We start from the raw sequence: 22,340 nt of genomic DNA, 5'->3' as shown, positions 1-22,340 counted from the left end.
GGAATCCAAGGCTCCAAGCAGTGGAGGGCCTCATTCACGGCCGCATGGCCATGGAGTACCAGGGTTGGGATTTGACCCCACCAACTTTGGACCCCGGGGGCTCGCCCTCCACCTCTGCCTTTGCCCTGTCACAAGTGAGCAGATGTTGCAGGACACGCCTCCGGAGGTGACAAGTCTCCCAAGTGCCTTTGATTTTCTGTGGCTTGAAATGGAGCCCGACTCAAGTACAGACACCTGGGCTGGGAGGCACTCGAGGGTGCCTGGGGCTACTCCATCATGGAAAGCGACAGGAAGCCCTTTATGTTGGGGAAGGGTTCCCTGGCCCAGTTCTGTGGTGCTCAGCTTGGTCTAACAACCTTGGGCAGCCTTGGCTACAAATCACAGGTGAGAAGCAGCTGACACTTGTCTCCTGTGAAAGAAGGCAGGAAGACCCCACCCCAGGCCGTGGCCCGTCACTCGATACCACATGTACAATACAGGTGTCTGATGTGGCAAACCTGGCTATCTAGTTTCCCTCCTCCTGTAGGTGATCCTGAGTTTATTGAGACGGTAGAGTGAATGGTGGCTCCCCTGAGAGGGGGTAGCTCAGGAGAACCTTGAGAGGGGCTACTAGGCATTGCCATCAAGGTGCAGTGCAGTGGCTGGTATTCATGCGGACGGGAGTTGGCCAGGCGGAGGGCACGTTTTATGTTCTCCTTTATGGCACCAGGCAGACGTTGCCAGGGTCACTGGCTCGGATGTAAGAGACCTTGGTGGCAGCACAGTGATGGATGCTGCCTGCCTCTCTGCCTTGGTGGGTAGAGGCGTCAGGGAGTGGTGGGGTCTGCGGCGGGCCCTCTGAATGCTGTGTGGGACTGCTCGCCCCAGGTTACTAGATACACCAGTTGTTCATGAGTAGCTGCAAATCCATGTTGTTCATGGTCTTTCCCAATGTTTAAATTTTAGAAACAAATTTTTCTTTTTCTTTTTTAATTTTTATTTAGCTATTTATTTTGGCTGCACCACGTGGCTTGTGGGATCCTAGTTCCCCGACTAGGGATCGAACCCGGACCCTTGGCAGTGACAGCGCGGAGTCCCAACCACTGGACTGCCAAGGAATTACCCCAAAATTGAACGTTTTAAATGCATTGCCGGCCACCAGCATTCAGCCCTGTTTCAGACTGCCGTGAAAAAGGTTCATTTTTAAAAGCTTTGCTTTTTGCACAGTGAAGCCCAGCTCCCGGAGCAGTGCAGGCTTTCTTGACAGCACTGGTCAAAGATTGTCCAGCCCCGTTTTCTGGATCATCACCCTTGAAGAGTGGCCAGCAGGCCTGGTGGGAGCTTTGGGTACGAGGGTGCGTGAGGTGTCCACGGGAAGCCTCTGACTGTCCCCAGGGGAGGATCCTTGTCCATAGGGCTCTGAAGAGTTCTGTATGTGCCATCCACTGCGACCTGCTGGAGAGGCCAGGCTACCTGGGAAACTGATGCTGTGGCATGAAGCAAGGCAAGGCGTTTAACAGCACTGGTTCATGAGAGCTGGTGGGTCCCCCGTGACCACTCGTCCATGGAAATGAGGCCCCGTGTGGACAGAGCCATGTCGTCCTGTGTGCGGAGCTGTATTTTCCACCGGTGAGGCATAGCTGCCTCACGTCCGTTGCCTTAATTTCGGAGGCAGGGAATCAGGGTGTGCCGACGAGAGTGTAGCCCTGATTGGCGTCCACGGGGAAGGGTGGGTGCAGCGGCCTGGCTGGGGGAGGTTTTGCAGCCGCAGAGGTAACCAGGGCCCACTCAAGTGTTCATGATCAATAAAAGATGCTGCCCTGCCAGGACGAGCAGATGCCCGGCCTGCTGCGTCAGGCCTCCTCCATCCGTCTGCACATCGGGTGGCATTGAGAGGGCTGCTTTCTCCTCCATTATCCCCAAGCAGCACTTCCTGAGTCACAGCCGAGAGAAAAACCAGCAGCCCACACATTTGTTATCCTGCTCCCCTCTCCCAAGGACAATAGCACATACAATCCCCAGGTGCCTACTCGTGCTCTGGTTGTGCTGCCGTAATTGACGGACCCGCTCTGTGCTGATGAATGTAGACCCTTCAGTCGCCGTAACAGCACACCCGGGGCCCGACAAGTGCGGCTCTGGTTCCTTCTAACGAGCCGCCCCCTCCTCGCAGAGGGCCTGGGGCGAGCTAGCGACTCACCACGCCGTTGTGTGTGCAGCTCAGAGGCCGGGCTTCAGTCCTTCTCAGAGCAGTTACTGAGCAAACGAGGGGGGCCCAGGGAGATGGAGCGTGGGGCTTGCTGGTGGGAGGGTGGTTGGAACACATCCAGAGAGTTATCTGGCCGTGAGCATCAAAACCTTGACAAAGTATGGGGCTTGTCACCCAGCAGTTTCACTGGGTCAATTTTTTTTTTTTTAAGGAAGTCATTTTTTTTAAGGAAGTAAAGACTTTATATCAGGATGCCCATCAGGGCATGATTTATAAAGTTAATCATTAGAAATAATGTAAGTGCCCAGTAGAGGAATGAATAAATAAACTATGCCAGATCTGTTAAGAGAATATGACACAGCCACCACTGTGCTCTCTTTTAACTATGGGCAGATTAACCCATAAGCCTTTTCACTGGTGAAATCTGGACATTTGCAGTACCAGCTTCCTGGGTGGTTACATGAGATGAGTCTGCAGTGACTGGCACAGGCTGTGTAATCAAGTGTTCCCTGGACGTTTACCATCCCCCGTGGTAGTGACTGGTAAAAATGGCGTGTTTGAAGTATATTTAATGACAGGAAGTAAGCGAAGCATGTAACTTCATATGATCCAAATGTCATTACAGATCTCTGTTTTTATGTGCAGAGATAAAAAGTCTCAGGGGATGGTTTTGTAGGTGTATTTTATCTTTTTATAGTTTTCAGTATCTTCCAGGTTTTCTCTGGGAGCCTCTCAGTATTAAAAAGCATATATATATATATATATATATATATACACACACACACACACACACATATATATATATGTCAGAACTTATCAAAACGTGCACTTCAAATAATGTGCAGCGTAGAGTATGTCGGTGATGGCTTAATAAAACTGTTGAAACAACAAACAACAAATCCTCCTCCCTCTCGCCCTGTGTCAGGGTGTGAGAGTTTAGGGTGGGAGCGTGGGGAGGGGGCTCAGTACAGTAGGAGTTGCAGTGGCCAAGATGCAGAGCAGACTGAGGGGTAGGGCCAGGAGAGGAAGAAGGTGGTCCCAGCGGGGTGGCCCGCCCCCTTGGGGTGAGGATGTCCTGGCCGAGGCAGTGTGATTGGCCAGGGGGGCAGTAGAGGAGGGAGTGGACCAACCCGCCGGGGGGCCAGATACCTCAGTCCTGAGTTCAAATTGAGGAAGCGGCTAAGGTGGGGAGAAGGCGTCCCAGGCAGAGGTGAGAGCCCAGGCAAAGGCATGGGGAGGTGAGCTTGTGTGGCAAGCTCATTCAGGGGGTCGGGTGGGAAGCAGCCAGCGTGCAGGGGCCTGAGTGGGCCATGATGGGATGGAAAGCCAGGATGTGGGGTTGTGGGTGGCAAGTCCATGTGGTCAGGGGGATGAAGGGGGCAGGGAGGAGGGTGTCTACCCTGGGCACCAGTGCCGAAGAGTTTGCCTCAGTGGGTCTTTCATTAGGGACCAGGCAGATGAACAGAGGCGCTAGCCTTGGAGGGCGAGTGGGTCTGGCTGTTTGGAGCTGGGATCTGTGTGGGGCTCGGAGCCAGGGCAGCACGTGGGGAAGCCAGGTTTAGGTTTGAATCCCTCTCTGCTACCTGATAGCTGTGTGGCTTTCAGAAATCCCTGATTCTCTGTAAACTTCTGTTTTAAGGATGTGCTGGATCAGTGTGAGCCGTCAGTATTTAATAACGCTGGTACGGCATCGCCATCAGGCTTCACGTGGTGGCGCTAAAGTGGACTTTTCTTTCTGACCTTTCAGATCGCCAGCGTCCTGACATCACGGAGCCCCTCCGTCATCCTCACTTTGGTAAGTGGCTGGCGTTCAGGGACCAGGCAGCGTTTGAGTACGGGGAGGGGCTTTAGGGAGCCGCTTGCTCCTGCAGAGGTCAGGGCCATGGGGAGGATTGAAAACTGAGAGCAAGGGTCATTGCTGATAAATACTGACACCTCAGTCTGAATTGCTGAAAGTGTCCAGGACCATGTCCTCCATTCTCCAGTCGACCTGGGCTGTGTCCTGTCCCGAGGCCACTGTGGACAAGACGCCACACATACTCCGAGGGTTAAAACCTGACTAGAGGATGTACTTGTGTCAGGTTGAGCTCTTGGGGTTTGTGGACGTAGAATATCAATTTGCTTCCACACTGTCTCTCCTCCATTGTTGATAGAGAACGTATCAAAACGTGCACTTCAGGTAATGTGCAGCGTACAGTGTGTCGGTGAACACACCCTTTGCATCTGCCCATTAGGGTGCTGGGCTGTGTGGCATCAGAGTTTGGACTCGGGGCACTAAACGACGGAGGGCCTGCTGCAGCCTGGGGCAGGCGGGGGTGCACGGTGCACCCTCGCAGGGCGGGGAGGGGGTGCTGAGGCTGTGAAGTGGCTCCGAGAAGAAGTCTGCTTTCTTACACTTCTTCACCCTTGGGGAGCTTCAAACATGAAGAGTATGCAGCCCTTCTACGCTCCCAAAGTGACCCTTCTCTCCTTTGTTAATTGATTTTTACCGAAATAGTTTTTCTCAGTTATTTTTGTTAGCGCTACACATGATCTCTTTTTTCCACCCTGCGTTGTTGTTTTTTTTTTTTTTTTTTTTTTTGCGGTACGTGGGTATGTGGGATCTTCCCGGACCCGGGGCACGAACCCGTGTCCCCTGCATCGTCAGGCGGACTCTCAACCACTGCGCCACCAGGGAAGCCCCCACCCTGCGTTTCTGATGGCTGAGAAGAAACGTTATGATTGTGGTCACGGAGGGTTCAGTGTGTTTTTTTGGGGGGGGTACAATTAGACATCGACCTGAAGGTCTTGAGGAAGAATTAAAAGGCGATTTAAAAGGCCTGGCCTCTCTGGTGATGGCACGCTTTCCTCTGAATCTTTTGTTTTGTCTCCGCTCCTGTCTAAGTTCCAGTTGGAGTCTCCTTACAATTAGGGAAAGGAGAGGAATGTGACACAGAGTCTCGGTGTCACGGAGAAAGGCCCCTCCTGCCTAAGTCGGGTCACACCCGTGTCTCTGGAAGGGCCGGATTTGACAGTGCTTTTCAGGACACTGTCTGTGAGGAGTGTGTGTGCACACACGTGCACAGGGAGACCAGCCAGCCTTGGGGCGGCAGGGGGATTTGTGGTTGGAGGTGGTCCCGGTCCGAGGTCTTCTCGCCCAGCCTCCACCTATGCCCAGGCAGCCGGAGCTGGGGTCAGCAAGGTGCTTGGACGCAGGAGGCCTTGCTTTCTCTCCTTTTCAAGCTGCAGCAGAGAAAGGAGGGTTGCCCTTGTGCTGGGGCCCGGCCTGGAGTTACCTGAAAGGCGGGAAGGGATGGGTTGGCTGGGCTGAGGCGGGGGCTCCCCGTCGTCACCCCGTGTGACGGGTCTGCGCCCTCACGTTCCCTCTCTCTCTCTCCAGCGTGGCGTCAACACTGACAGCGGCAGCATCTGCAGGGAGGCCTCCTTTGAGGGCATCAGCAAGTGAGTCCTGGGGCCCCGGGGAACCGTCTCCCTTCCTCCTCCATCAGCTCACGTCTTCACCAGCAGGCTGGCCCCGTCTACAGACTAGACACAAACACACTAACAGGAGGATGCTAAAAAGGGGTTAGATTGGGTGATTCGAGGACATGCTTAGAAAAATAATTTGCCTAAATTCACTCCAACCTTGACTTTAAGGATCGATGCCACTTCCCTGTCAAGCTTTACTGTGAAAGCACAGGCCCGCCACGTGTTTAGGGAAGCCCTGGCCACCGTGCACACACATGGGACGGCTGTTTTCCTTCCAGGGACCTGCTCTGAGCTCCGTGGTCTTCGTTGTTATCGGCCCCCTCCCCTCACTTCTAGCCCCTGACCTCCCCCAGCCTGGCTCACAACTTCCCCATGTCCCCTGCTGCCCCAGTCCCAGATGGCACCCCCCTTACCTGCCCTTGCTCCCCAGTGTAGCCCCAGGCCGAGCCCCCCAGCTCTGTTCCCCCTTCTAGGCCTCCCCAGGCAGGAGGGCAGGTGTTGGGCACATTGCCACCCACATGCCCTGGCCCCTGGAGAGTGCCGCCTGCCAGCCATGCCTGTGTCCCCGGGCTGGCTGCTGACTCACCCTGCGGGGGGCGGTCTGTAGGGCCCGAGGCTGCAGCAGATGAGCCCTTGAGGGGAGGCACCTGCTCCTTGGGGCTGCTGAGTGTGGACAGCTCGCCTGGTCTCCTGTTTCTCCGGCCCCAGCCCCCGCCCCCACACACACACCTGTACTCTGCGCCATGGAATCCTCTGTCCTTTGGTGGACCGAGGAAGTGCCTTGTAATTACGTATGAGCCTGAGCCACGGGAATTTGTGCGTATGTGTGATGTGTGGTGTGATTAGGAGAGATGATGAGCTCATAAATATGTGTCACTTCCCCCAGTGATAAGAGTGGTGGGGCATCAGGTTTGCGTCTTTTCGACGCACACATCTCCGCATCCTCTTGGGAGCTCCCCAGAGCGGCCTCGCCTCCCACACCAGCAGTGATTAGCCCAGCTCATTGAGATGCTGGCCATGGAGCCGCTGTCTTTCTCTAGGCCCTTGAGGGGAGTGGTACGGGGCACAGCTTGCTGCTGCCTGTCCTGATCCGAGCCTCCCCTGGTCCCCCAGCACTGCCCAGTGCGGGGCGGCTCCTGTGCCCTGCTCACCTGCCTCCACTCTGGTCCCGTGGGCTGGCCTCTTCAGTCTCGACTTGGGTCTCACTGCCTTGTGGGGAAGCCCTGAGCTAGAAGGAGGGAGACCTGGTGGCTGCCACACTGACCGGTTCTGTGACCTTAGCAGAACTTGCCTCTGAGCCTCAGCTCTCCCACGGGAAGCATGGTGCTGCTCAGGCTTGCTGTGGGATGAAATGAGATCCCGCTCATCCGGAGCCTGGCGTGGAGCTGGTGCTTAATAAACAGTTGCCCACGAGCAAGTCCCCATCACGCCCCAGTGCCCCTGCAAGCATCAGTTTCCCCAGCTATGTAGTGGGCCAGCGGACTTCAGGATCTCCGATGACAAGATTCCTGGATGTCAGTGAGCTGTGGGGTCTTTCTTGCCCCACCCCCCAGCCGAGGTCTCTGCTGCAGAGAACGCCTTCTCAAGCACCCGGGGCCCAGGTTTTCTGGGGGAGCGGTGGGGGACTCCAGGGGCATCATCACTCTCTGTGAGCAGTGGAAGTTGAGGCCTCGTCCCCACTACCCCGGGAGGAGTCCCACTGTGAACTGACCTCTTCCTCCACTGAGCAGACCCCAGCCTCTGTTCCCTGCTGCTCCCTGAGTCCCCGTGGCCCTTGCCAAGAGCCCAGAGGAGCCTGTACTTGGCCAACACCCCACCCCACCTTGGGAGGCTTTTTGGAGAGCCTTAACTTTGCACACTCTCCCAGGCTGGCCCTCTCCAACCCATGGTCCAGTCCAGACGGGGGCCGGCTGTGAGCCACTCCCCAGGCCCCTCACTGCTGGGCTGAGCACCTGCCCCCATGCTGGGGGGATCCGTTTCCACACCCATGTGGCAGGCTGAGTTTTCTGACTTGGCTGAAGTATCGCAGGTGAGAGCCCTCCCTGCCTTGGGGTCCCCCAGCCCCCCTGTGGTACTGCCTCCCCTCCTGTCCCCTCACACCTTGCTCTGGGCCTCACATCCCACTGTGGCACCCTTCGTGTAGCTCTGCCCTTAGGGGTTGCTCCATTTGGGTACCGCCCCCCCCCACCCTGCGGCGCACTGTGGCCACTGACCTCGGGCCCCCTGCCAGCGCCTTCCCTGCAGAAAGTCGTGTCTGTATTCCTGGGGTCTGGGTGCAGCTCAGCCCCCTGTCTCCCAGCCACCCCAGCTCTGCCACCTTTCAGCCCCTGCGCCAGGCTGGAGAGGCCCTTGTCCTCCAGAGCCGCTGCGGCTCAGCGACCGCATTCACCTGCCAGCCGTGAGCACCTCCAGCTGTTTGCAGGGATAATAATAGCCTGTTTCCTCTGCACGATGAACCTTGCTGTCGTCCTACTTTCCAACACTCAGCTGCTTCTATCCTCGGTCACTTCTCACTGCCCTGACGAAGTGCCTTATTCCTGGAATTTTTGTTTTTGACCCTTTTGAACTTCTCTGTAACACCTCCCATCTTGGATCCTTCACTGACCTGGTCTGGCAAAAGTTCAGGTTTTGGCCTCTCGGTTTGTCCTGATGGGCCACCCCAGGCCACCTTTATCCCTTGGCCTGGGGGCAGGAGGGAGCTTGTGATGGAACAGTGGCCTCCCCTGTCCACCCAGCTAGGCAGTCAGCCTGTGACCTCTCCAGACGTGGCTCCTCAGGGTCGGCTGCCTTGGGCCTGTCACCTCAGCGGGGCTGTGGGTTTGGTCCTGGGAGCCCTCAGACCTTCCTTGGCCTTCGCAGATCAGGACCAGGCCGCCTGCTGCCCACGGCAGGGGGTGTGCCAGATGTCACAGTGGTGGGGTCGGCAGAGGACTGGGAGCAGGGAGACAGAGGCGGGGTGGGGTGGTAGACATGCGCTGGGATCTCCCCATGGCCGGGGGCCCCTGGGCTCACCAAGGGGTGTGGCCTCGTCCTCCCCAGGGAGCCAGGGTGTGATTATGCTGGGGTGAAGGGAGCAGGTGGGGACAGTCTGTAGGCCTCGTGCTGAGTTTGACTCCAGCCCCGGCCACAGCTCCCTGTACAGCGGGATTGGTGCCCGGACAGCTCCCAGGGAAAGGGTGGAAGGAGCAGGCCCTGTAGTGGGCTCCGGCCAGAGGATAGGGTCAGGTGCTCGTGGCCAGGTGCTGGTGAGGGCGGGGCCGGGGCTGGTCTGTGGAGAGGGCAGCTCCACAGGAAAGTCACCTTCTTCATGGGGGCGGCACATACCACAGCTGCCTGGAGTAGCTGGGTCCTGCAGCCTGGGAGCAAAGGCAGACATGATTAGTCTTTGTTAGCATCAGAGGAGAGGTAGACTTGAGAGCTGGTTTTCTTCAGACAGACAGACAGACAGACAGACCCTGGCTATGAAGGGAAAGAGATTATCTGTGGGGGGCCAGGCGGCCTATGGGCTGCCTTCTTGGCCTGAGACAGTTCCCTCCAAGGCAGGCAGACTGCCCAGGAGCCCTGGGTGGGGGCGGTGAGTAGAGAGCGCTCTGTTTCACGCCGTTGTCTGACGGAGAAATATGGTCGATGCTTTACATTAGCTGGTTATTCAGGATAAGCATATTTCTTATCTTCTGGCATTTACTTAAATTGCCTTGCATATTTGACGACGATTGGTTACAAATTAATTCCATTTAAATAAGCAGTTAAGTATGAAATTGCTGAATTTGGGGGTTATTAAAGTAGGAATATTAATGCTCAGGGATGTGAATTTTCAAGCCCAAGAAATAGAGGGACATTATTAAAACTCGACAGTTACAATAAAATGGCAGTCTGTGGTGTGGGGACCAGTGGCTTTCTGGTTACTGTTAACTTACGTATCAAGTTAACAATTTGGATTGAGGTTCTGATTATGGCTCATGGAATCTCCATGAGTCTCCTGAAGAGACGAGAACCCGTCCCAGCCCCCAGTGTGGGTGGAGTGGGGGGCCTTCTGGGACCTGTTCTCCATCTTCCAGTTAGAAACTGCAGGGAGGAGCCCAGGGGCTGGAGCAGGGCTGGCTGGACTCATACTGCTCACTGTCCATCACCCAGCCCACAGCTAGAGCCCACCAGGGAGGTACCCTCTGCTTCCAGGACATTGCCCACCTTCATGGGCTCTGGTGGGCTTTGTTGTTGTTTTTACACAATTATTACATGCTTGGTATAGAAAGCTCTAACTAGCACAGAGGCGAAAGCAAGGAGTGTTCAAATTTCATTACCTGAGTTAAACCACTGACATTGCAGTGAATGTCTTTTGGACTCTTACACGTAAGTGTGTCTGAGGGTGTTTCTCTATCTGAATGTTTTTGTGTCTGAGTGTGCATTTGTGTGAGTCTGTGTGTTTCTGTTTGTGTGTATATTTGGGTGTGGATCTTTGTGTGTTAGTCCAAGTTTATGCCTTTGTGTGTGTGTGTGTGCATGTATTTGCCTGTGTCCGTGAATATACATCTGTGTGTGTCTGCCTGCGCCTCTTTTCGAAGCGTATGCCTGTCTGTGTGTGTGTCTGTGTGTTTGCATCTGTGTCTTTGTGCCTGGTCACTTTGCTGTTTGTGTGTGTGTGTGCATGTGTGTGTATGTACGTATGTTTTGTAACGTGAGATTTTACTGGCGTGTTTGGCTTTTGAGGAGATAGGCCATCGCTTTTCCTAGCGTCAAAGTGCTGTTTGGCAGAATGGGAGACAGTCTGTCTTGCCGTCTTTATTTATGTCATCTCCTGCTCTGTTCTTCACTCTGAGCCGCGCTGGCTCTCTGTGGTCTCTTTGATATTTCACAAGTAGGGCTTGATACTACAACATTTTGGTAGACTTTGAATTAAGTAGTCTTATTTTTATAGTTAGGGATCCCGAAAGCTCCGAAGATCTGGAATCCTTTCAGCCTGCTAATACCTCCTTCCCTCTCCTCGTCCTTGTCCCTCCTTCAGCCAGAAGTGGGGGTACCCACTGCACAACCACAGCATTAGATAGGTGTTTTCAGACACCCATCAGTGAGGCCTTGGAGGATTCCTGGTGGGTCACAATCCTGTATGCCCTGTGTGATATCCTGGCTTGAGATGGAGCAGGGCTCAGAATCCTGAGGATTGAAGGCTTCCCAAGGCTTCTCTGCTGAGGCCCATACATTGTGCTGGGCCACATTGTGCTTACCTAGCTGTCTCACTGACAGCTTGAGCTCTGAGTCACGCATGACAGAAGTGTCAGGGATGTGCCCCAACCTGATCCTTTTGTCTCCTGGGTTCCCTTTTCAGTTATGTTCATCTTACCAAAGAACTTTTAGTTTTGTAGATTTTTCTCTATTGTATGTTTGCTTTTTATTTCATTGATTTTTTTGCTTTAAAAAATTTCTAATCTCTCTAGGTTTTATTTGTTCTTTCTCTAGTTCATTGAGAAAGAAGAAAGATATTTCTGGGATGGAAGTTTATTTTATTTATTTATTTATTCGGCTGCGTTGGGTCTTCGTTGCTGCACGCGGGCTTTCTCTACTTGTGCCAAGCGGGGGCCCGCTCTTCCTTGCGGTGCATAGGCTTCTTATTGCGGTGACTTCTCTTGTTGTGGAGCATGGGCTCTAGGCACGTGGGCTTCAGTAGTTGCAGCATGTGGGCTCAGTAGTTGCGTCACGCAGGCCTCAGTAGTTGCGGAACGTGGGCCCAGTAGCTCTGTGGCATGTGGGCTCTTCCTGGACCAGGGGTTGAACCCGTGTCCCCTGCATTGGCAGGCAGATTCTTAACCACTGTGCCACCAGGGAAGTCCCGGGATGGAAGTTTAGATAATTGATTTTCAATGTTCTTTTCTAATGCCTACATTTAGAGCTATAAATTTTCCTCTAAGCACTGCTTTAGCTGCATTTCACCAATTACGGTATTTCATGGTTTTATTTTCTGATTTTATTATTATCTCTTCTTTGAACTGTAGGTATTTAGAAGTTTATTGCTTAATTCCCAAACAGTTTTGGATTTTATATTTTTCTGTTACTGATTTCTAGTTTAATTCTACTGTAATCAATGAATATTCTCTGTATTTCAATGCTTTGAAATTTGTTGAAACTTCCAACATATATTGTTTCATGATAAATGTTTCATGTATACTTAAAGAGAGCATGTAGTCTGCAGTTGTTGGCTGTAGTGTTCTGTATATGTCAGTGAAATTAAGTTGGTTAATTGTATTGTTTGTATCTTCTGCAACTTTACTGATTTCTCTGTTTGCTTGTTCTGTCATCAGAAGAGGTATGTGAAAATCTGAAACTATGCTTGTTGATTTATCTGTTTCTCATTTCTGTCAATTTTTATAAATCAATTTTATTAGAATAAAATTTATATATAATAAAATTTATTATGTGTATAATTCAGTAAGTTTTTAAAAACAGCTTTGTCGGAATATAATTCACATACCTTATACAACTGACTCACTTAAACTGTACAACTAAAATGCCTTTTTGTATGTCTGTAGATTTGTGCAGTCATCATCACAATCAATTTTAGAATATTTTCATCACCCAAGAAGAAACCCTGTACCCATTAGCAGTCATTCCCTTGGCCACCACTAATCTATTTTCTGTCTATGGATTTGCCTACTTTAGCATTTGATATAAATGGAGTCATGCAGTAAGTGGCCTTTTATATCTGGCTTCATTCACTAACTGTGTTTTCAAAATTCATCCATGTTGTAGCATGAATCAGTACTTTGGTCATTTTTATGACTGAGAAATATTCCAGTCTATGGATATATCGGTTTCTGTTTGCATAATATATCTTTTCCCATCCTTTCGCTTTCATCTGTGTCTTTGAGTCTAAAGTGTCTCTTTAGAGCATATAGTTGAATCTTTTTTTTTTTTCATCTATACTGCCAATCCTTGTCTTTTTTTGGGGGGTACACGGGCCTCTCACTGTGTGGCCTCTCCCGTTACGGAGCACGGGCTCCGGACGCGCAGGCTCAGTGGCCATGGCTCATGGGCCCAGCCGCTCCGCAGCATGTGGGATCCTCCCAGACTGGGGCACGAACCTGTGTCCCCTGCATCGGCAGGCAGACTCTCAACCACTGCGCCACCAGGGAAGCCCAATCCTTGTCTTTTAATTGGAAAATTTAATCCGTTTACATCTACAGTAATTACTGATAAGGAAGACCTTTTTTCTGCCATTTTGTTGTTAGTTTTCTGTGTCATATATTGTTTCTGTTCCTCAGTTTCTCCATTACTCCCTTCTTTTGTGTTTAATTGATTTTTTTGCGGTATACAGTTTTGATTCCTTTTTTATTTCATTTTCTGTATATTTTAGTTATTTTCTTAGTGGTTACCCAGAGGATTACAAATGACTTCTTAAACTTGTAATAATCTAGTTCACATTGATATCAGTTGATTTCAACAGTACACAAAAATTATGCTCCCTTCCTTTGTGCTGTTATTGCATAGAGATTGCATCTTTATACATTTCACAGTGATCTACACAGGTTTATAATTATTGCTTTATGCAGTTGTCTTTTAAATCAGATAGGACTTCAAACGAAAAATACGTTTACACTGTTTCTGTACTTGCCTATGTAATTACCTTTACGAGTGCCCTTTTTCTCCTTATATGGATCCTAGTTACTCTCTAGAAACTCCTTTCACTATAGTCTGAAAGATTCCTTTTAGTATTTCTTATAAGCTAGGTCTTCTAGTGATGAATTCTCTCAGTTTTTGTTTATCTGGTACTGTTTTAATTTCTCTTTCATTTATGAAGCATAGCTTTGCTGGATATGGAATCTTCATTGACAGATATTTTTCTTTTAGCAATTTGAATATGTCATCCCATATTCTGCTTTCTGGCCTCTGTAGTTTCTGATGAGAAATCAGCCATTAATCTTACTGAAGATCCTTTGCATGTGATGAATTTATTTTCTCTTACTGCATTTAAGGTTTTCTTTTGACAGTTTGATTATGTGTCTGGATGTTGATCTCTTTTGAGTTTATCCCACTTGGAGTTCATTGAGCTTTATGGATGTTTACATTGATGTTTTTCATTAAATCGGCAAAGTTTTTGGCCATTATATTTTCAAATATTCTTCTGCTCCATTATCTCTCTCCTTTTCTTCTGGAACTCCTATTATGTGTATGTTGGTATACGTGATGGAAGAGGCTATATGCTGTCTGCCTAGCGAGGGTGGAGGATGACGTTTTGCAGCCAAGCAGCTTGTTCTCCAACTGACTACACTTGGAGGACATGGCCTGGACTGCCAAGTCTGCTGCAGGACGTGAGCAGCAGCAGGCCTTCTGTTGTCCAGGGAGTCATGAAGTTAAAGTTCTCTCGGTCAGGCTTTCTCTTGGTATGTCTTGAATGAAGTATTTCTTGCTGGGAGATGATAGACCATTGAACTAATGGACTTGACTTGTTTTCTTTCTGTAGGTTCAATGTCAACAACACCATTCTTCATCCGGAGATTGTGGAATGGTGAGTATGGCTGTGGCTGTTCGTTGTGCTCAGCCCAGGAAGGTGAGAGACCCTGCTGTTCCCACCCACTCCATCTCAGAGAGCCCCTCGGACAAGCTGGTCCCTAGAACTCTTCTCTCAGCCTCTTCTGTTTTGTATTTTTTGTTTGTCAGTTGGTCTGTTTTTCCAAAAGGGCACACGTCACTCGAATGTCAATTAAATTTCTCTTTTTCTTTAGGAGTTTTTAAAAGAAATCTTACCATAAATGAGCCAAACGTATATAGCTCAGTTAAAGTAGATAGTGAAAAAGAATAAAAATAAACATCATACATGATCCTATTACCAGAAAGGTAAACATGTTTTCCTCATGTCACACGTATGTCTTGACTAGTTGGCATCCTTTTTACGTGTCTTATGTTGCCTGCTCTCTTGTTCTGCTGGTACTGGTAGCCCTACCTGCAGTGTGTTTTCTGCTGGTTCACTGCCGGGCGAGGTGCCTGCAGTTGGGCGTTGCCTCTGTGGGCCCTTGAAGAGACCCTCCACTGATGTGCTGCCAGTTTTCTTCCTAAGCCATTGAGTTGTTGGGTTTTTTTTAATTAATTAATTTATTTATTTTTAAAAATTATTTATTTAATTTCTTTATTTTTGTGTTGGGTCTTTGTTGCTGCCCACGGGCTTTCTCTCGTTGTGGCAAGCGGGGGCTACTCTTCGTTGCAGTGTGTGGGCTTCTCATTGTGGTGGCTTCTCTTATTGCAGAGCACAGGCTCTAGGTGCGCAGGCTTCAGTAGTTGTGGCACGTGGGCTCAGTAGTTGTGGCTCGCGGGCTCTAGAGCGCAGGCTCAGTAGTTGTGGCGCACGGGTTTAGTTGCTCCACGGCATGTGGGATCTTCCCGGACCGGGGCTCGAACCCGTGTCCCCTGCATTGGCAGGCGGATTCTTAAACCACTGCACCACCAGGGAAGTCCTCAAGTTGCTCTTTTATAGCACTAAACCGTGTTTTATTTGTTGTATGGCTGCACTTATTCTGAATGTAGGAGAGAGGAGAGGCAGGGCTTTGGCTGTATCGTCCCCTGACTGGGAGGCGTGTGGACTCCTCACATCTGATCCTAAGGCCATGCGTCAAGTTCCCTGTCTAGTTGGGAGACCTTGCTCACCTAGTCTTGAAGCACTTGGGAACACTGTGGCCTGAGGACGAGGATGAGTCAGCCGTTGAGTTTGGGGGAAGTGCAGAGTGGGGAGAAGGAGAGCGTGATCCAGGCCAAGGGGCCACTTGTTCAAAGGCTGGAGACAAGAAAGGTTGGTGGCTTTGTGTGGCCAGCCTAGAGCCGCACACTGCGGAAGTGGCCCCTGAGGTTAGTTAGAGAGACGGGCAGGGGCCGGGTGGGCCGTGGTGTCTGCCTGGACTTTGTCTTGAGAGAAGTGAGAACCAGGGGAAACCTTCAAGGATTTAGGCAGGAGAATGGTAGGATCAGGTTTGCTTTTTTAAAATTTTTATTTGTTTTTAAACAATTTTGGGCTTTGTTGGGTCTTCGTTGCTGCGTGCAGGCTTTCTCTAGTTGTGGCGAGCGGGAGCTACGCTTTGTTGTGGTGCACGGGCTTCTCATTGTTGTCGCTTCTCTTGTTGTGGAGCACGGGCTCTAGGCGCATGGGCTTCACTAGTTGTGGCATGTGGGTTCAATAGTTGTGGCGCGTGGGCTTAGTTGCTCCGCGGCATGTGGGATCTTCCAGGGCCAGTGCTTGAACCCGTGTCGCCTGCATTGACAGGCAGATTCTTAACCACTGAGCCACCAGGGAAGCCCAGGTTAGCGTTTTTTAAAGCTGTGGGGCAGGAGTGGGAGCAGGCTGCCAGTTAGGAGGCTGCTGCAGGGTCCAGGTGGCCCTGGAGGGGTAGGTGACAGAGTTGAGAGTAAGGGGCAATCAAGGGGAATGCTCCTGGGAGGAAGCGGCCTTGACGCCTGAGTGAAGGGTGGAGTTGAATGTGACTCTGGGGTTTTGTCCTGAACAGCTGGGCGGTGTGTCACCAAGATGGGGCAGGTGCTTTGGCAGGTGAGGGACTTGTCTGTGGTGTGTTGAGTTTGAGGCAGGTGCCGGCGGGAAAGAGGCTGGGCCAGAGGCGAAGATCTGAGGGCTGTCGACAGGCATCGATACTGACCCTCGCGAGAGCTGGAGGGTGGGCGGGCCAGCAGCTCTGTTGGCAGCCCTGGCCCGGTGCCCATCCTGGCCGCACACTCTGTGAGCAGGGGGGCTTGTGTCCTTCCAGTTCACAGCCGCCTCTTCTTGTTTTGATGAAGTAACAAATGCCTGGCCCTTCTGTAGCCCCCAGTTGGCAGAAGAATAAATCCTGGATACTCAGGGACCGCGTCCACCTATGTCCCAGATGTGGCATCCCTTGTGGCCGCTTACATTCTGAGTGCTTTGGAGACCAGAGCTGGGTTGTGCACCCCAGCATCTCCTGAGGGACAAGTCATTAGTTTGTCACTTTGGAACGAGCATGCTTTAATTCTGGTGACATTTCCAAGGCTCTGAGGTAGATTCTGCATTCATAAGATACTTCCCAGTTTTATTAAAGCCAGCAGCAGAGAGGACTTATTTGTCATTTGATGGCAGTAGAACTATTTTAGAAATGTCACATTGTCCTCACTGCCTCGGGTGTGTTTTAGCCGTGTGCGTTCTGGCCTCTTAGTGACCGCAGTCATTCTTGGTGGGAGACGTGCGAGTCACCGTCATTGCCCTCCTCCGGTAACTGAAGGAAGGATTCTGGGTGGAATGGCGGGCAGGCCCCTCATTTACAGGAGAGACTGGGTTTCCATGGTATTAAATTATGGCTCATTGATGTATCTTTGGGCCCCTGTCCTGGATGCTTTTTCCAATGCCCCCCTCTTGGCCCGTGGAGAGAAGTTACCTGGGGTAATGGAAAAACTATCCAGTTGGGCATATCCAAATTTTCATCCCAGCCCACCCAACCTAAGGAAGTCACTTAACTTCTCTGAGCCTCAGCTTCTTCATCTATAAAATGGGGATGTAGTAATGCCTAACTCACAGCATGGACGTGAAGATTCATGCTGCCTAACAATTACCATAGACCGGGTGGCTTATGAGCAACAGAAATTCATTTCTCACAGTTCTGGAGGCTGGGAGGTCCAAGGCCAAGGTGAGGACCCACTTTCTGGTTCATAGATGGCCGTCTTCTTTCTGTGTCCTCAAATGGCAGAAGGGGTGAGGGAATTCTCTAGGGTCTCTTTTATGAGGGTACCAATCCCATTCATGAGGGTTCCACCCTCATGACCTAAGCACCCCCCAAAGATCCTACCTCCAGATACTATCACGCTGGGGATAGGTTTCAACCTATGAATTTGGGGGGAACACAGTGTTCAATGTGTAACACCAAGCCTCAGTTTCCATACCTGCAGAGTGGACGTGGTCTCCCTTATTTGAGTGAGAGCAAAAGTCAAGTGACAACACATACCGGTAATCATGCTGTCACCTTTTGAGACTTCCTTTATGCAAGGTGCTATGCTAAGCACTTGACACACGTCCCCTTATTTAAAGAGGTATTTTATTTATGTTATAAGGTAGGACTCTGATTATCCCCATGCTACAGGTGAGCAAACGGAGGCACAGGAAAGTGATTTGCCCAAGAAAAAGCCAGGAGCTGAGCCCAGGCCAATGGTTCCAGGCTCTGAGGAGTACCCTGGGGAGTGGAGGGTGCTGCCTGCGTGTCAGCCTCTCTCTCGGTTCATTCTTGGCCATCCGACCTGCTCAGAACCCACAGAAAAGATCTTGTGGAGGCCAGGGTGTGGTGGGGTGGAGGGCCTGGGGATGTACAGCTAAGCCTCCCCCAGCACGGTGCCCTGCCACCCACATGTACCCCAGCTCCCAGGTAGCAGCTGAGCTGGGGATTTGGGATCCTTCCCAGAGCCTGTCTGATAATAGGCAGCCTCTCCCAGCACAGGGGAAGCTTCACTTTTCGTTTGTGTTTGGGTGTCATTCATTTCCTTTCTGTGACTGCTTTATTGTTTTCCATTCTCTCAAGCAGTACCTTTTTGATTTCCTGTAAATTCCTCTATAATCATATTCTTCTTCCCCACAAACATGAGATCATAGCTGATCATTTCTTTCCTTGTGCTAGGTATTGCAGTTTGAACGTGGAGGTCAAAAGTTGAAACTTAATAAGAGCAGGCGTCTCTCACTTCCATAATTTAGTCTGTGGTTCTGCATTCCTGTTCAGCAGATGATTAAATTGATCTGAAGGTGGGTTAGGAAATAAAAGGAGATACTTCTGTGCTGTCTAATAGCTCGGCACTGTGGATTTCAGTTAAGCACCTCTGGAAGCGTCACAGAAAAGCAAGCATGTCAGCCATTGCCACGCGCCTTCTCGGGTTTTAAGTGAGGCCATGTTAACTTGAGTCGGTGTCATGCCAGTGTTAGAGCTGTTAATTACACGGAGCGGAGGTGGCCTGCATGTATTCATCAGGCAGCGGGGTAAGCTATTTCTATTCCCCTGCCTTTCTGTGCACGGGAGACGGTGAGGGGTGGATGGTTTGGGGCAGACACGCACCAGGATCCTGCATCCTGGGTAATGTGTCCCAAATTAGAAAAGGTACCTAGATGATGACTTAGGTTCTTGGTGTGTATATGAAAAGTATTCCAGTAGGCTTGCTATTTTTGTCTCCCGGAGAATAGGCATTTAACCCTAAGTCAACGAGAATGCCAAGTGGAAAGTGGGGACCTGAGAGTAGTGGGGAGAACTTGGCTTACTGTGCACCGGGAGGCTGGACCCGGGATGTGGGAGCAGTCAGGCCCTGGTCCCCGCTCTCCCTGCACGTGGCTTACGACTGCCTGGCCCCGGTCAGGTCTCAGGCACACTCACCTTACCACGGGCTGAACCACCGTTTTCTTCCTGGCTCTGGTTTCTCTAAGAGGACTTATGGATTGAGCTTCCTGAGGATATGTAATTCCAGCCAGCTCTTTCCTTTCTGTCCCTCCTGTTGTTCTGGGATTTTACCCTTTGAATCCCTGGCTCACAGGGTAGGGAAGGAACGGCCGTGGGGGTCCCGCGGTATGGAATTCCCGCACTCCGCTCCCGCAGAAGCCCCTGCACATTCATCTCCGGGAGAGATGGAATTCCTGTCCCTTCAAATGGGTTTTGTGCAACACTGTGGCACTTTGATGCTTAGAGACTGATTTTGGAAATACTTCATCCTGTCCTGCTACTGTTTTAATCAGTGGAGCATTCAGACCTCACTTAATTGATGTCTTAATCCTGCATTTAATGCTCAGAGGCAGTTTTGTGACCTGTGAATATTTAAGGAAGAAAAAGCTTGCACAGATGAGCCTCAGCTTGGTCCAGTGTTTGTTATTTCAGGCCAGCAGCAGGGGACTCTGTGTCTTCACCCCCACCACCCTGCCCGTGGTGCTGCCTTTCTCCTTGAGCAGCCCCCCTTGACGTGGTGATGCTCACAGGCCTGGCCACGAGCTGGGGACCCTGCCTGAGCGCCTTCCTCTCCTGCACACGTCAGGCACCTCCTCTTGCTGCCGGAAGAGCCTGAGTTGCCTTCTGCCCAGATGTCTTTTTTTTTTTAATTAATTAATTTTAATTTTTGGCTGTTTTGGATCTTTGTTGCTGTGCACGGGCTTTCTCTAGTTGTGGCGAGCAGAGGCTACTCTTCGTTGCAGTGCAGGGGCTTCTCATTGTGGTTGCTTCTCTTGTTGCGGAGCACGGGCTCTAGGCGGGCAGGCTTCAGTAATTGTGGCACGTGGGCTCAGTAGTTGGGGCTCTGGGCTTAGCTGCTTCCCGGACGAGGGCTCCAGCCCGTGTCCCCTGCAGGTGGATTCTTCACCACTGCACCACCAGGGGAGTCCTGCACAGATAACTTAAGTGGCATCAGTGCTGTCCTGGCCTGAGCCTTGGTCCTCTGATGCTTCCTAGAGGAGGTGACCTTCGTCCTCCCCTGGGGATAGAAGCCTTGCAGATGATATTTCTAACCACCACCCCACATGTCCTTGGGCTGGACAAGGCGGGGGCTGAGTGTGATACTCAGAATCCCTCACTCCAAGGCGACTGGGCCTACAGAGGCTGCACCACAGCAGAATCCCCCTACCTTGCCTTTTTGTGCTCGGGAGTAAAGGAAATAGCCTCCTCAAATTCAGGTCAGTGAATTCTTCCTGCAGATGAGGAGAAACTGTGCAGAATGCTGGAAAGTCTTACTGTTTTCTGCCGTGATCTTAAAAACAATTTCTGGTGCTTGTGTTGTGGAGATAACGGGGCCAGTCAGGGATGCCTGGCACCGGGGCAAGATTTCAGCCCCAGAGTGCCCTGTGGACAGTTGGGTGAGCCGGCACACAGCAGCCTTTACTTTCAGGGCCCTTAAAGCTTGGATTCAACTGGGCCAGGCCAGTGCTCAGCCAGGCCGGCTTCACTGGAGAACTGCCTTTGCCCTGGTTCAGTTTGATTTTTTTTTTTCTTTTTTTTTAACATGACTAAAAAAATACGTCCTGAGGCAACCAGCTAGAGGCCTAGTTTGTCATCTTCCCCAAAGTGAAATTAGAAAAGGAAGCAGGACTCTGGGCCTCGGTGGCTCAACATGCTTATCTCTGATAGGCAGGGAGCATGGTCTGGGCTCCAAGAATCCTCTCTCCTTGGGCTGATGGAGTCTTTTTCGCGGCTCTTTGCAAGACTGAGGGTGCCTACGGGGCAGGGAGGAGGTGAGTGGAGAGCCTGTGAAGTGGGCTTCTGAGGCTGGGGCTGCCTCATCCTGCCTTTGTGGCTGGGGTGAGGCAGTGGTGGTGGGAGTTTGGATTGCTGAGGCCTGGGGAGGCTGTTCCCCACGCCCTGTCCTGACCGGGGCCTGCCAGGCTGTGCGACATCCCACGATGACCTGGTGAACAGCCCAGGGAGGGCGGGGTGGAGGAGGCCTCCTTTTCTTTTTGAGATGAACCATTCTCTCTCCTGGTTGGAAGTAAGGTGTTTTGCAGCTTTGGTGCAATGCCCAGGTACTGTTCCTAACCCATAGTTACTGTGTGTCTGCTCTGGGCCAGGCACTGTTCTAGCCCTGGGACCCTGCCCTCCAGGGCTATGGGCTTTTAGGGGGAGACTTAAGTGAAAAGGAAATTACAAGCGTGATAGCTTACTGAGGATTCACATAGACTGCCCAGGGAATAGAGGGAGGGATTTAGCCTGGTAGGGGGCTGGAGGGAGCCCCTCCCTGCTTTCTGAGAAAGGAGCTAGAGGATGAATGTGCAGGAGCCGGTTCCAGGCAGAGGAGTCCCTGTCGGGGGTTGGGGGGTAAGTGGTGGAGACAGGCAGGGTGTGGCCTAGAGAGCCTCCTGGTCCCTGGATAGAGTTTTAACTTCATCTGGACGACATCTAGAGGCTACTAAAAGTTTGAAGCCAGGGAAAGCCTGGTCAGATTTGCATTGCCCGAAGATCCACAGCTGTGGTTGGGGAGCAGACAGGGCTGGAGGCCAGAAGAGCCAGGAGAGGTTTTCCAGGCTGGAGAGAGTGGGGTCTGTATGGAGAGAGAGAAAGGGGAGGCGTGAGAGGTTGTGGAGGTGGAATTGCCACCCTTGGTCATCGGTTGGATGTGGGAGTGATGGACGGATGAGAGGGAGGTGCCCAGGTGTCTGCATTAAGCAGTGGGGAGGTGTGGCTGGAGATGGGAGCCTGCAGAAGGGTGGGAGTCTCTGTCCTGCTGAGCTGGAGGTGCCTGGGGGGGGTCCTGCAGGTGGAAGGCAGCTGAGAGGCCTGTGCCGGGGAGCTGGGGCTTTGGGGGCAGGTGCAGCGGCAAGGCTGGGGGGCCGGGAGGGGTGGGCCCGTCAGAGCTGGAGGAGGGGAAGCCGCCAAGCACGTGCCAGCAGAGGCAGGCGTCGAGGTGCCTCTTGCTCTTGGGAGGTCACGGAATGCCTCTGGGTTTGGCACCCTGGTGAGGCAGTGCTGGCAGAGTGGCAGGGGCTGAAGGGAGAAGAGGGGAGGGGAGAGGGTTAGTGAGAAGATGGGGAGGAGGTTCGTAAAAGCCGCTCTCCCTCCTCTCCGGAGGCAAGGACTGTCAGGGTGTCCTTTCTGGAAACGTGGCTGGGTGGTGGGGGGAAAGCTTGGCTGGACGGGGAGGTGAGTGGTCATGGAGCTTCCAGTAAGAGTGGCAGGTGCACAGAGGCGCTTGGGGGCTGGGATCTGAGCCCACGTGTGTGTGTTGGGGGGCTGAGCCTCACTGA

General features: G+C 51.7%; 1 protein-coding gene across 1 annotated transcript in view; it reads left to right on the top strand.

Moving 5' to 3' along the window:
- Nucleotides 1-22,340, top strand: part of PEPD (peptidase D) — a 117,649-nt gene that overhangs the window by 21,669 nt on the left and 73,640 nt on the right. Inside the window, exons 5-7 of the mRNA XM_081217136.1 lie at nucleotides 3,933-3,980; nucleotides 5,565-5,626; nucleotides 14,106-14,150. Coding sequence (XP_081073262.1) covers nucleotides 3,933-3,980; nucleotides 5,565-5,626; nucleotides 14,106-14,150 — 155 coding nt within the window. The remainder of the gene's footprint in view (nucleotides 1-3,932; nucleotides 3,981-5,564; nucleotides 5,627-14,105; nucleotides 14,151-22,340) is intronic.

The sequence above is a fragment of the Mesoplodon bidens genome, assembly GCF_964165515.1.
Source record: "Mesoplodon bidens genome assembly, chromosome: 18".
NCBI classification, from domain to species: domain Eukaryota; kingdom Metazoa; phylum Chordata; class Mammalia; order Artiodactyla; family Ziphiidae; genus Mesoplodon; species Mesoplodon bidens.
The sequence above is the reverse complement of the archived record's forward strand: the minus strand, read 5'-3'. Positions and strand labels throughout refer to the sequence as shown.